This window comes from Staurois parvus, unplaced genomic scaffold, assembly GCF_062004578.1.
Source record: "Staurois parvus isolate SC_StPar_1 unplaced genomic scaffold, SC_StPar_1.0 ptg000122l, whole genome shotgun sequence".
NCBI lineage: Eukaryota > Metazoa > Chordata > Amphibia > Anura > Ranidae > Staurois > Staurois parvus.
The window spans coordinates 6,463,103-6,475,297 of NW_028317918.1; the positions used below are offsets into that span (position 1 = coordinate 6,463,103).

A 12,195-nucleotide genomic window follows, 5' to 3' on the forward strand; every position below is an offset into this window, starting at 1 on the left:
TTGTATGTATTTGTTTCCATAAATGGATCCATTTATGGAAACAAATACATACAATGTTTCAACCGCTGCATGGAAGAACAGTCCCAGAACTGTCATTAATAGTCTATTTCTGACAGTTCCATGACATTCCCTCCATACAGCGGTTGAAACAGCTGTATGGAGTGAATGTCCCAGAACTGTCAGAAATAGACAGAAACTGTCACAGAACTGTCCTTCTCATCCTTCTCCTTCTTCTCATCCTTCTTCTCATCCTTCTTCTCATCCTTCTCCTTCTTCTCATCCTTCTCCTTCTTCTCATCCTTCTCCTTCTCCTTCTTCTCATCCTTCTCCTTCTTCTCATCCTTCTTCTCATCCTTCTCCTTCTTTTCATCCTTCTCCTTCTTCTCATCCTTCTCCTTCTCCTTCTTCTCATCCTTCTCCTTCTCCTTCTTCTCATCCTTCTCCTTCTTCTCATCCTTCTCCTTCTCCATCTTCTCATCCTTCTCCTTCTCCTTCTCATCCTTATCCTTCTCCTTCTTCTCATCCTTCTCCTTCTCCATCTTCTCATCCTTCTCCTTCTCCATCTTCTCATCCTTCTCCTTCTGCTTCTCCTTCTCCTTCTTCTCATCCTTCTTCTTCTCATCCTTCTCCTTCTCCTTCTTCTCATCCTTCTCCTTCTTCTCATCCTTCTCCTTCTTCTCATCCTTCTCCTTCTCCTCATCCTACTCCTTCTTCTCATCCTTCTCCTTCTCCTTCTTCTCATCCTTCTCCTTCTCCTTCTTCTCATCCTTCTCCTTCTCCTTCTTCTCATCCTTCTCCTTCTTCTCATCCTTCTCCTTCTTCTCATCCTTCTCCTTCTCCATCTTCTCATCCTTCTCCTTCTTCTCATCCTTCTTCTTCTTCTCATCCTTCTCCTTCTCCTTCTTCTCATCCTTCTCCTTCTTCTCATCCTTCTCCTTCTCCTCATCCTTCTCCTTCTCCTTCTTCTCATCCTTCTCCTTCTTCTCATCCTTCTCCTTCTCCTCATCCTTCTCCTTCTCCTTCTTCTCATCCTTCTCCTTCTCCTTCTTCTCATCCTTCTCCTTCTCCTTCTTCTCATCCTTCTCCTTCTCCTTCTTCTCATCCTTCTCCTTCTCCTTCTCCTTCTCTTTCCTCATCTCCAAGGGCATTTAAATTAAAGGTACAGTGTTCTGCACTAATTTAAAGGCTCTCTGAAGCCTAGAAACCCTTTTTATAAGTCATCTTCATAGCGAAGAAATTCGCATCGAATCGAATTTCACACTGGAATTCGCCGAATCAGCCGAATCGAATTTTTGAGAAATTCGCTCATCTCTAATGATCACAATGGATGATGGGTGGCTTGGGCAAGGTGGACAGCCCTTTTGCTCCAGTATTGTGATGATGTAGGGAAGAGAAAGCTCCTGTACCCTGAGACATGAGACCGCGACATCCCGGAACTGACGTCACCGCGGTCTTCAGAGGAAGCAGATGGGAGGATCCTGCCTTGGAACGCAAGCAACTGGAAGGGAGGATCCTGCCTTGGATTGCAAGCAACTGGAAGGGAGGATCCTGCCTTGGAATGCAAGCAACTGGAAGGGAGGATCCTGCCTTGGAATGCAAGCAACTGGAAGGGAGGATCCTGCCTTGGAACACAAGCAACTGGAAGGGAGGATCCTGCCTTGGAATGTAAGCAACTGTAAGGGAGGATCCTGCCTTGGAACGCATGCAACTGGAAGGGAGGATCCTGCCTTGGAATGCAAGCAACTGGAAGGGAGGATCCTGCCTTGGAATGCAAGCAACTGGAAGGGAGGATCCTGCCTTGGAATGCAAGCAACTGCTTGCTTGCATTCCAAAACAGGATTCTAACTTCTGCTTCCTCTGAAGACCGCAGTGATGTCAGTTCCGGCATGTCGCGGTCTCATGTCTCAGGGTACAGGAGCTTTCTCTGCCCTACAGCATCACAACACTGGAGCCAATGGGCCGTCCACCTTACCCAAGCCACCCATCATCCATTGTGATCATCTATTGTGACCCTTTTATACAATAAAGGTATACCTCCAAGCGAGGTCTATACACTATTTTTCTCTGACAGCGCTGATTCTTTTAAGGTTCTTGGTCTCTCTGTATGACAGTTCAGAGTTGTTCCTAATTACCACCAGATTCCCAATCTCCGAACTGGCAGTAATTCTTTAGCAATCTTTCACAATCATAGCTACAGGTTCTTAAATTGGTGATAGTAAGACCTACCTGAATTTGTCAAACGTGTCGTACTGTTACTGAAACTGGCAAATGCTTGCCTGAATTGGGCACAAGTAGTTTTAAAGGCACTTACACCAAGAAAACTGTTATAAATGTTTCATTGGTTTCCCCCATCTACTTTTGGCCATGTGACTATGTTTCAAATTCCATTGGACTCAACTGAAAATAAGGAAACTTTCTGAACTGGGCTTTTAGGGACCATTTGCACAAGCCAAATGCTAAAACAATCCAAAAACAATTATTTTCTATGTTCCCCCTTCACACTGCAATGTAGCCGGGAGGTTTGATGCGGTAAAATGCAGACGTAGAATATCACCGCATATCACCGAACTTCAAGTCTTCATGCTGCTGTGGGGTATGATTTCATACACATGGCATATTGTTCCGTACACCTGTGCAAAATACCATCTGCCTGCATAGGATGCTCAGGTATTCTGTACATCTGCGTGCAGGCAGTCCCATTCAATTCTATTGGGACACAGGGGCTGCATGGATTTATTTATGTGAGCAGGCCAAAAGATGTTCCTTAATGACGAAGCTTCACATCTGTCACCAAAAATGCCTGTTCCATTTATAGTTTGAAATCCAAGTCTTGAGAACATTTGTGAATACTATGGACTCAATCTGATTTTGACATTCACTGAGAAAAGACGGAATTATTAATTTTACTACGACACATCCAAATCTCTGCAAATCAATACATTTTATTTTTATCCTACACCAGTCATCATGACAAATAGCTAGTGTATGTAGGTAAATGTGGCAAGATTTGCCGGTTTATTTTACATAAATAATGGAATAATTATATGAGAGTTTTCTTTCACCTTGTAACTTGACATTTCAAAGTGCATATGTATTTCACAATCAGCTACTCTGGTGCCCTCTAGAGGAAATCGTTCTAAATTACAAGTATAATTTGGAATGCCGCTTTCTTGTTTTCTGAAAATAAAAATGAGCATTTCCAGAAATCGTTGTTAAGACTATACCTATTTTACATTACCAAAAAAAGGAGAACACACATCATTTGTCACAATGTTAGTAAAAGCTGATCTTCATGTATTTTTTCTTCTTTGCATACTTACATTGGTCCAGCTTGGATGTCTGCATATGCCATATCTAGCCAATCATTGTGGAAGTGGAGAATAGCTGTTGTAGCCTACTATAATGATCCTCACTGTCTTCTGCGTCCCATTAAGAGTGGCTGTCCTACTCATTGTGAACACAGGGGCTCACCTGCTTGGCACTGGTGCCATTCAGAGAATGTTTGCAATCTCAATGAATGCAAAATATTTTCTGATTGGATTAGATGAATAGGCAGGGCTGTGACATTACAATCTCCACCTCATTCAATCAGAGAATGCTTTGTATTCATTGAGAAAATGCAAGATGTTTTCTGAATAGCACCTGTAGCACAGGACAGGGAAGATAGTGAGGTTCACTGCAGGTGGTCATAGTAGGTTGCTACTACTGTAATTCTTCATTTCCACAGAGATCTGCCAGGTATGGAATATGAAGGGGTTTTTGCAGCCAGAATGGCTGACCCTCTGCTCAGCACGTTTACACTTTCACTTGTAAACACAAAAACCGGCTTCTGTATTTAAAGGTGACAGCACAGTTCTGCAGCACATACAGAACCTTCTCTGCCCCTGCACTTAGTGCTTGAACAATGGCTGCTGGCCAAGCACAATGCGCTCATGGACTGGAGTGGAGCATTGCATGGTAAGCTGCAACATTAACCCTATCTCTTCTGTGGTTGGGGAGAAGCAGAGCCTAAAATAAGTGTGCACTGCGTGCAAAACGGAAGCCTTGGCCTCATGGGGCACTAAAGCTGGGCTAGCTGCTGAGAGATGAAAGATTAGCATGTAGCTGGAGCTTTAAAGTTGGGGTGAAGATGAGGGCAGTGGAAGGGGTGTGTATGCACAACTGAGGGATGGGGCAGTTGTGCACAGGTCTGATCTGAGAAATGGTGCAGAGGTAAGGATCTGTGGAAGAGGGCTGAAAGCTGCATAGCACACTTCTGAACCAAGTATTCTGTACATAGTGTACTCCTGAACTCTGCACCATGTGCGTAGCTCTCTCCTGAACCCTGCACTTCATGTGCACATTCCTGAACCTTGCACTCTGTGCGTAATGCACTCTTGAACCCTGAACTCCATGTGTAGTGTACTCCTGAACCCTGTATTCTGTGAGTCATGCCCTCTTGAACCCTGCACCCTATGAGTCATGCCCTCCTCAACCCTGCCCTCTGCGTGTAATACAATCCTGAACCTGGACTTTGTGTGTAGTGTACTCCTGAACCCTGCATCCTATGAGTCATGCCCTCCTGAAACCTGCCCTCTGTGCGTAATGCACTCCTGAACCCTGCCCTCTGTGAATAATGCATTCCTGAACCCTGTCCTCTGTGTGTAATACAATCCTGAACCCTGGACTCTGTATATAGTGTACTCCTGAACCCTGCATCCTGTGAGTCATGACCTCTTGAATCACGCACTCCTAAACCCTTCTCTCTGTGCATAATGTACTTTTGAGCCCTGCACCCTGTGTGAGATTCAATCCTAAGCCCTGCACAGTTGGGATGGTCTTTGGGGTCTGTGAGTTCCTGAACCTCCCCTCTGACAAAAAAAAGCCCTGGGAATATGTATACTTGCATTGGACCAAGCTTGACCAATGTGACTCTGCAAAAAATCAATATCCAGAGTTCAGCTTTGAAGCGGTATTAAACCCTAACCCAAACATGTAATATATTGCAGCCTACCAATCCTTAAATATGGTGGCTGCATAAGTTTCCTCTTTTAGGCTTTTTCCTTTATTTTCACCTGGTGATCCAGCCAGTAAGTCTGTAATTTTTTTTTAACTTCCTTTAATATGTAGCACCCTCTAGTGTGCTACTAGAATAGTGTAGGCAAATCTTTTGTGTATTACTCATAGTAACTGTGTGAGTCTGTGATTAAGGTTGGGTTACTGAAGATCAAGCTGGATGATTTAACAGGTTGGGACTCTATGGCCTCCACCTGGTTCTGGAGGACTATGGGAACCTCCCAGAACACAGTAGGCAGAAGAGGTGGAGACATAATCTGCATGCTTGTGGGAGTCTATCCAATCCCAGGTTTAGAGGCCCTGGTAGAGTGGTGGACCAGCCCATAAATATGGAATAGTCAGGCCGGCTGGGGGAGTCAGATGGAAGATAGAGTGCTGGGGAAACTGTCGGTGGCCTGGGAGGGGTCCCCTAGGTCTGGTGGGGCTGGGCTCCAGGAAGGGCTCAGGCTGGCTCAGGAGGATCCATTCAGCAGTACAGTATGACCAGGTTTCACGCCTGGGACCAGTGGGAGCAAAGAGGACAAAGTGAGTACATCAGCACAGCCAGGGATTCACAAGGGGAAAGACTGCCACATGTAGCAAGCTTTCAAAGGACAGCACTGTGCTTAATCCTTTACCCTTGCTCTGGGAGATCTTCAGAGCAGCCAGGAGGGCTGATATTGTCTGCAGGCTGTGAAGCTGGGAGCAGCTATGCAGGGGAGAGGAGACATCTCTGCATGTATGTTACAAGAAGCTAAGTTGATTTCAGAGGAGCTGCGAGTTCCTTGCCTGTAAGGGGCTGTTGCTACTGATCTGCAAAGACTGATGTCTTTCAAGTAAAAGAACAGTCCAGGATCTGTTTTTGTAAATAGGAAGGGCGTTGTCTCTGTGTACTGTTTCAGTCAAGTGGGGCATCCCATAATCCCTAATACCCTATCCAAGTTATTTTCCCCTAATCAAATAACAAAAACCAAGCTCATGGACTGTTCACTGACTGTGGATGAAAGTGGGGAAAATGCATGTTGCCTGGATGTGCAGAGCTTAGGTATACCTAGAAATACAGCAGCCCTCACGAGGGTAGTGCTACAAACAGTCCAAGCTATCCAGCAGAAATGGCTATAGTTAGAGGATTGAGACAAACCATTTACCAATGATGGGGTGCTTACAAAGGTCAGCTTTTATTCATTTACATAAAACCTTTATCCCAAAAGAAAAAAAAAAACAATTGCTGTAACTGCTTATCAAGTGTTAGTATTGGAGTTTGACTTTAATGTGTTTGTCAAGGCCAGCTAAATCTGCTAGTGTATCTAACACTACCATCTCCCTTAAGTGACAATGCTGCTATCCAAGTATGTCTCTATTGCTCCTGCTCCTCTGACGACGCCTCCATGTTACATCTGCTCTAGGGCTTATCAGAAGTCACGAATTCACAACACCTTGACCACTCAGTGTTTTGAGGTTAAGGGGGATCCTATCCAACACATGAAGCCTTGAGACACAGGTGCTCAAATGGTAGAGAAACCACCTGGCCATTGCCATGGACAGACCTCTGTTACTAAACCACATCACACTCCTGACCAGAACCAGCTGCCAAATCTCACTTTTGCCATGGTATTGGCTACACCATTAACTTCCTAGGAACAAGAGAAACCAGTCTAGCATACTGACTTGCAGCAAAGAACACTAATTTTAAGATTTGTTCAACAGGTAAATCTTCAGAGTCTTTCTCACAGTAAGTATATTACATTAACAACTGTGCAGAGCACAACAGTTTCCATAACAGTTCAGAATTCAATGTATTACTTCCCTAGCACCAGGAGGAGCATTACAGCACCCACAATCTACAGTACTCACAGACTGTAGTCCATATCTTTTCCCATTAAGAGTATTCCTTTGCTTCCCCACATGGGGAAAGTCTAACACCACACAACTACGTTACGGTCCAGGAGATTTCCAGCCTACAGGAAACACAAAATTCCACCCTGGTTTTCACTCACTGCTACTCCTTGAAGCTTCCATCCACCACATGCATATATTTCCCTTAGTCAGCTAGGGCAATTGACAGAAAGTCTCCCTACCAACCCACAGACAGGACTCATCCATAAAAGGGAACTTACAGGATTGCACAAGGGCAAAATCATGGTGAACAGTGGCATCCAATTGTGCCTGCAGGAACTACAACAAGCCCACCTCTGTTTCTGCCATGAGGACATCCAGCATCATCTAGCTCTATCCTTCCCAGGCCTACTGTCTCTGGCCCGACTATTCAATCATTAGATTTCAGCTTTCTCAATCAATCATGAAGGCTTGGCAGCACACGTGGGCTTTTCCTATTAAAATCTGAATGCATATACAGCTTTCCTAGGGACACCCACTCCTCCAGCCTGACATCAACCTATCAAGGCATTTGATATTTGTGTAACTCCTCCTAAGATCCAGCCCACTGCCTTCATTACAGCTAAGGGCTCTTGAGGGGAGTACTGAGGCAGGGTGCTGTGATGTAAAGCACCCTACCAGCCCCTCCCAGGGGCCTATTTACCACAAGGCAAACAAGGCATTTGCCTAGGGTGGCATTTTTCAGCAGTGCAGTGCTGACCCCCAGAACAAGGAACACACGCTGCATGTGGACCAGGTGGGATCCATGAGAGCCTGCGGGCTGCTTGACAGTGTATGCAGAGCCCGACTCTTGTTCCCGGGGATGACCAGAGCTGTGAAGGTCAGTGTCTGTGAGTTTCTTTCTCTCTCTTGCCAGGGATGGGAGGGGGGTGGTGGTGGGTGTATGGGGGAGGCAGTGGTAGTGGAAGGCTCTCTCCGCCAGGGGGGAGGAGGTGGTGTTGGTTGGTGTCAGGCTCTCTCCTTTGGGGGGAGGGTTGCTGGTTGTTGTTATGCTCTCGCCGTGGTGTGGGAGGGGTGTTGGTCAGTATCAGGCTCTCTCCTTTGGGGGGTTGTTGGTCAGTGTTATGCTCTCTCCATAGTGGGGGGGGGCGTGTTGGTCGGCGTCAGGCTCTCTCCGTGGGAAAGGTTGAGGTGGCCGATTTTTGTGTTGCTTAGGGCAGCACAAAACCTAGATAAACTACTGGCCCCTCCCACCCCTTTCCACCTGCCATGAATTGCCTGCATTGCAGAGATGATCGCATTGGGTCTAACATAAGGTATGTCAGGGAAGAGGAAGAGGTTGGGCTTACAAAGTACAACCCTATATAGAATTTTGCCAGCTATGCATATAGCAGTGTGAAAAGTTACATTAAATATCTGCAGCACAAAAAGAGAATATCTTATTCATCCATTTTTTGTAAATGACATTTACAAAATTAGTTTATTTTAATCATACATTATGCAGGTAGAAAGGATAAGTCTGTGAAAACTTATATTCCAGCCTTTTCACATGTAGGATCTCCAGCTGAAACATCACTATATTTGGGATTCCCGGTCTTTCCACATTTACTGCAGCTTACTCCGTTTGTTGGATTTTTTTACTTTACATTTATACCATAGAGAATGATGCTGAGCAATGAAAAATTAGACTTACCCTGAAGGATAAAAACTCCACATTGACAGAGCTATTATAGAGAGATCTTGCTACCCGAATCAGTAAGATTTAAATAGAGCCACTGGGTGATTCAATTCACTGGCATCTGTCAAGACCTAAAATATCAGTTTTCAGTGTAATGCCCCTTTCATTACAAAGAAAGAAAAATCCTAAATTAAGTTCTTCTCTCCTGAGGTTTTTGTGACCTCCACTGTGGTTGACATAAGCGCTCCATGGGTTTACAAATTGCCCATAAAAAACAACAAATTTAAAATTGTAAGTTAAGAATTGAAGGACATACCAAAGTGGAAAACCATGACACGAGAAAGAAAAGTAACTAAATATAATTTCAAAATTAAACACATGTTATAGGTCAAAATTTAATATATAGAAAAATGAAAATGATAAGGTTGTCTTGTAAACAATGTAAAATATAAAAAGTATACAGTACACGATTTGGAATATACTATTTTATACTTTATTATTACTCTGGGGTTTAGTTCCTCCTGCATACTACAAATGCTATTATGTTCACATATTAAAAAGCAACATTATAATTTGTTTACATAGAGCTAATATATCCTGGTACACACCTTTGTTTCATAATTGAGCGTGACAGAACAAAAAATGGTACATACGGATTTAACTGTGAAGAACTGACAACAGAGATGTGGGACCTGCCATCAAATGTTCTCTAGTACTTTACAACAAAATCTTGTATTACATCAACAGTATATTCTTCACAAAGCAATTTAATAAATCTATATTTACATTATGGTTTTCTACTGGTATCCTGAATATGGAAGAGGATCACATAGGTTGGTTGTATTTGTGTATTTAAAGAAAGAAGCTCTATAATTCTGTGAGCAACAAAAAGCTTTGATCTAGCTCCTCAACCTGTCATATGTTACCATTACTTTACAAACCTGTTTTTCAAGTATGCATGTACATATTGGTTGATATTGCCTTGCTGTTTTGTGTTGAGCAAATATTTTTATGTATGTTTCTGTGCTAAGAAAAAATTGATAGCTATAGAAGTTTCTACATAGCATCCCTTTCTTAAACTTTGGCCCCTCAATGAATAGTGACGTCACTATGAGGGAGCAGGAGGTGTGGACTGCACCTGGGTGACACCTGCCAGAGGGGCGACACTAGGGCCACCAACAGGGAGCAGGACGGGAGGACAATTACAGAGCGATGCCCTGTGTCTCTGTCTCTCCAGCAGCTGAAAGCCAGTATCTTCCCCTCTTCCTCCCCCTGGCTTTCAGCTGCTGGGGGGAGACAGAGACACAGGGCATTGCTCTGTTTTGTCCTCCTGTCCCGCTGCACCGATCCCCCTCCCTGTGCTATCCACACCAGGTTCCCCCGTTTCCTCTCCCGGTGGGCAGGGCTCTGCTCACATTCCTCTGTTGCCCCTTCCTCTCCCTCAAGTGTTTTGCCCTCTCTCTTCCCTGTATCTGCAGCTCTGCCTGGGTCTCTCTCTGCAGTGCAGCCCGAGCTGGAGAGGATAGAGCTGGGACAAAGAGAAGCCAGCAGCTGGATGTGCAGCATAATATAGGGAACCACAGGGTGGGTGCCCTGGATGTCCTGGCTTGCCACAATATCACCTCCCTCAATCTCCTCCCAGACCATCAGGGATTTGTAGTAGGAGGACAGGCAGCAGCTCTGCTCTTCTTCAGAAGGAAGGTGGGGGGTACAGTGGGGAACCGCTGTGTATGGACAGTGTTTGGGAGCGGGGCTAGGGGGTCACAGTGGGGAATGGGTGTGCAGGGAAGGTACAGTGGGGAACTAGTGTGTAGGAACAGTGTGGGGGTCACAATGGGAAACTGGTGTGCAGGGACAGTTTGGGGGACAGGGGAGCAGGAGGGTTCACAGTAGGGAATGAGGGGGCACAGTGGGGAACTGGTGTGCAAGGCGGGTACATTTAAAAAGTATGAAAAATAAACTGTGAAAAATTAATTTTTAAATTGTAAAAAACATTTTTAAAAAGTAGAAAAATATATTTTTAAAAATTGGGGGGTGGAAGGGGGCTGTTAGGTAGGTTGTACGGGGCCCCGTGATTTCTAATGGCAGCCCTGGGTGACACCATCAAGTTTGAAGTAATATTCGACTGAGATGGTGTCACCCCCATCAATGCACAGATCGGTATGGCAGCATTGACCGCATCATTTACAGGGGCCGGTTTTGGGGGGGTGACACAATGTTTTACCGCACCACGTGACACCAACCCTAGTGATACCACTGACAATGATTATGGCTTTGGTTACTAAAGCTTTTTTAGCAGGAATGTAGCAAAATCATATTTACAGTATCTCCAGCAACATCCAGTCATTATTTAGGCAGGTCTGGTGCACCAGGTTAGAACAGCCACTGGTTCCTGTTAGTTACCGATGACTAACAGAGCTAGAATGATAGGTCATATGGGTCATTAAGTTCTGCTCTTAGGTTTGGCTTCCGGATGGTAGATGGCACAGGTATCAAGTCACAAATCTGTAAGAATTTATAAGCACCGAGTCTCCCCCATGAATGCTGGAGTTCCAACTGCTTAGAGCCCATAGTTTTTATCCTGAATAAGGAGACAAAAAAGAGTCATACAAACATACTCAAAATACTAAACATACAAAAAATATGCCATAATTTAGCTCAGGAATGTGTAACCTACCCACTGGTGTCAATGAAATTCAGATGTGTGTTAATGAAGTTTAATAACCTAGTTGGCACCACGTAAACTTGCAGTGATAAAGACAACAGATTACCTGTTTTTGAAGTTGAGTGTGTTTAGCTCCTTTAGATCTTTTGCAATGTCTGTTTGATCTATTGAAATGGAAAATACTTCTCCCTGAAAAATATAAAAAAAAAATTAAGGGACTTCTTGTGTGCAGTCAAATGACAGCTTTCACTAACCTTAACCAGTGTTGACCAGAGGTCATAAAAGCAACGAAGCAAAGCTGGAGAAATGGGTTTGCTGAATATTGGGGCTATATTTTCCAAGGCCAAAATAACATATCTGTACCCACATAAGTTTGCATAAAGGAACTCTATAATTCTGTGACACTCAAATATATTTGACCAATATCTTGCTGAGGCTGTCCCTGATGAAAAAAAAAACAATCTAAGCATTAAGAATTAAGAGAGCAGAGATGGCACAGCAGTGTTAAATTGGGCAGTGATGGGGCAAATTTAAATAGCACGTCTAGGCCTAAATATACTAGAGACAAAGAGAACAGGGTGGGGCTTTACTACAATAATATTGCTGGATTACAAGATATTGCAGAGGATAAACAATGTATAAAACTGTCCAGTAGCTGGACAGTTTTATTCGGAGATAATAGGCCAAAATGTACTAGAGACAAAGAGTACATGCAGGTGTTTTACTACAGGAATTAAGAAACAGGAGATGATACAGTAGTGTAAAATTGTTTATTATAAATAGGAAGGCGTTACATATAAACATGTGAAATGTGCAAGTACATAAGAGGCTAGTATCACTACATCCCCTAAATAGAACCATTATAATTTAATAGATTCTCAGGGTAAATGCTATATTCCCTCAACCTATACAGAAAACATATAAACTAGAAAATAATAAATAAAAGTCCACAGGTAAATTTGTGCTTAAATAAAAGTGACAG

The 12,195-nt window shown here is 43.8% G+C and overlaps 1 protein-coding gene across 1 annotated transcript in view; it reads right to left on the minus strand.

Moving 5' to 3' along the window:
* Window positions 1–8,929: 8,929 nt before the first annotated feature.
* Window positions 8,930–12,195, minus strand: part of LOC149467128 (cilia- and flagella-associated protein 337-like) — a 59,918-nt gene continuing 56,652 nt past the window's right edge. Inside the window, exons 24-25 of the mRNA XM_089672188.1 lie at window positions 11,320–11,402; window positions 8,930–11,129 (exon numbers count right to left, since the gene is read on the minus strand). Of these exons, the coding sequence (XP_089528314.1) occupies window positions 10,967–11,129; window positions 11,320–11,402 (246 nt within the window). The 3' untranslated portion in view covers window positions 8,930–10,966. The remainder of the gene's footprint in view (window positions 11,130–11,319; window positions 11,403–12,195) is intronic.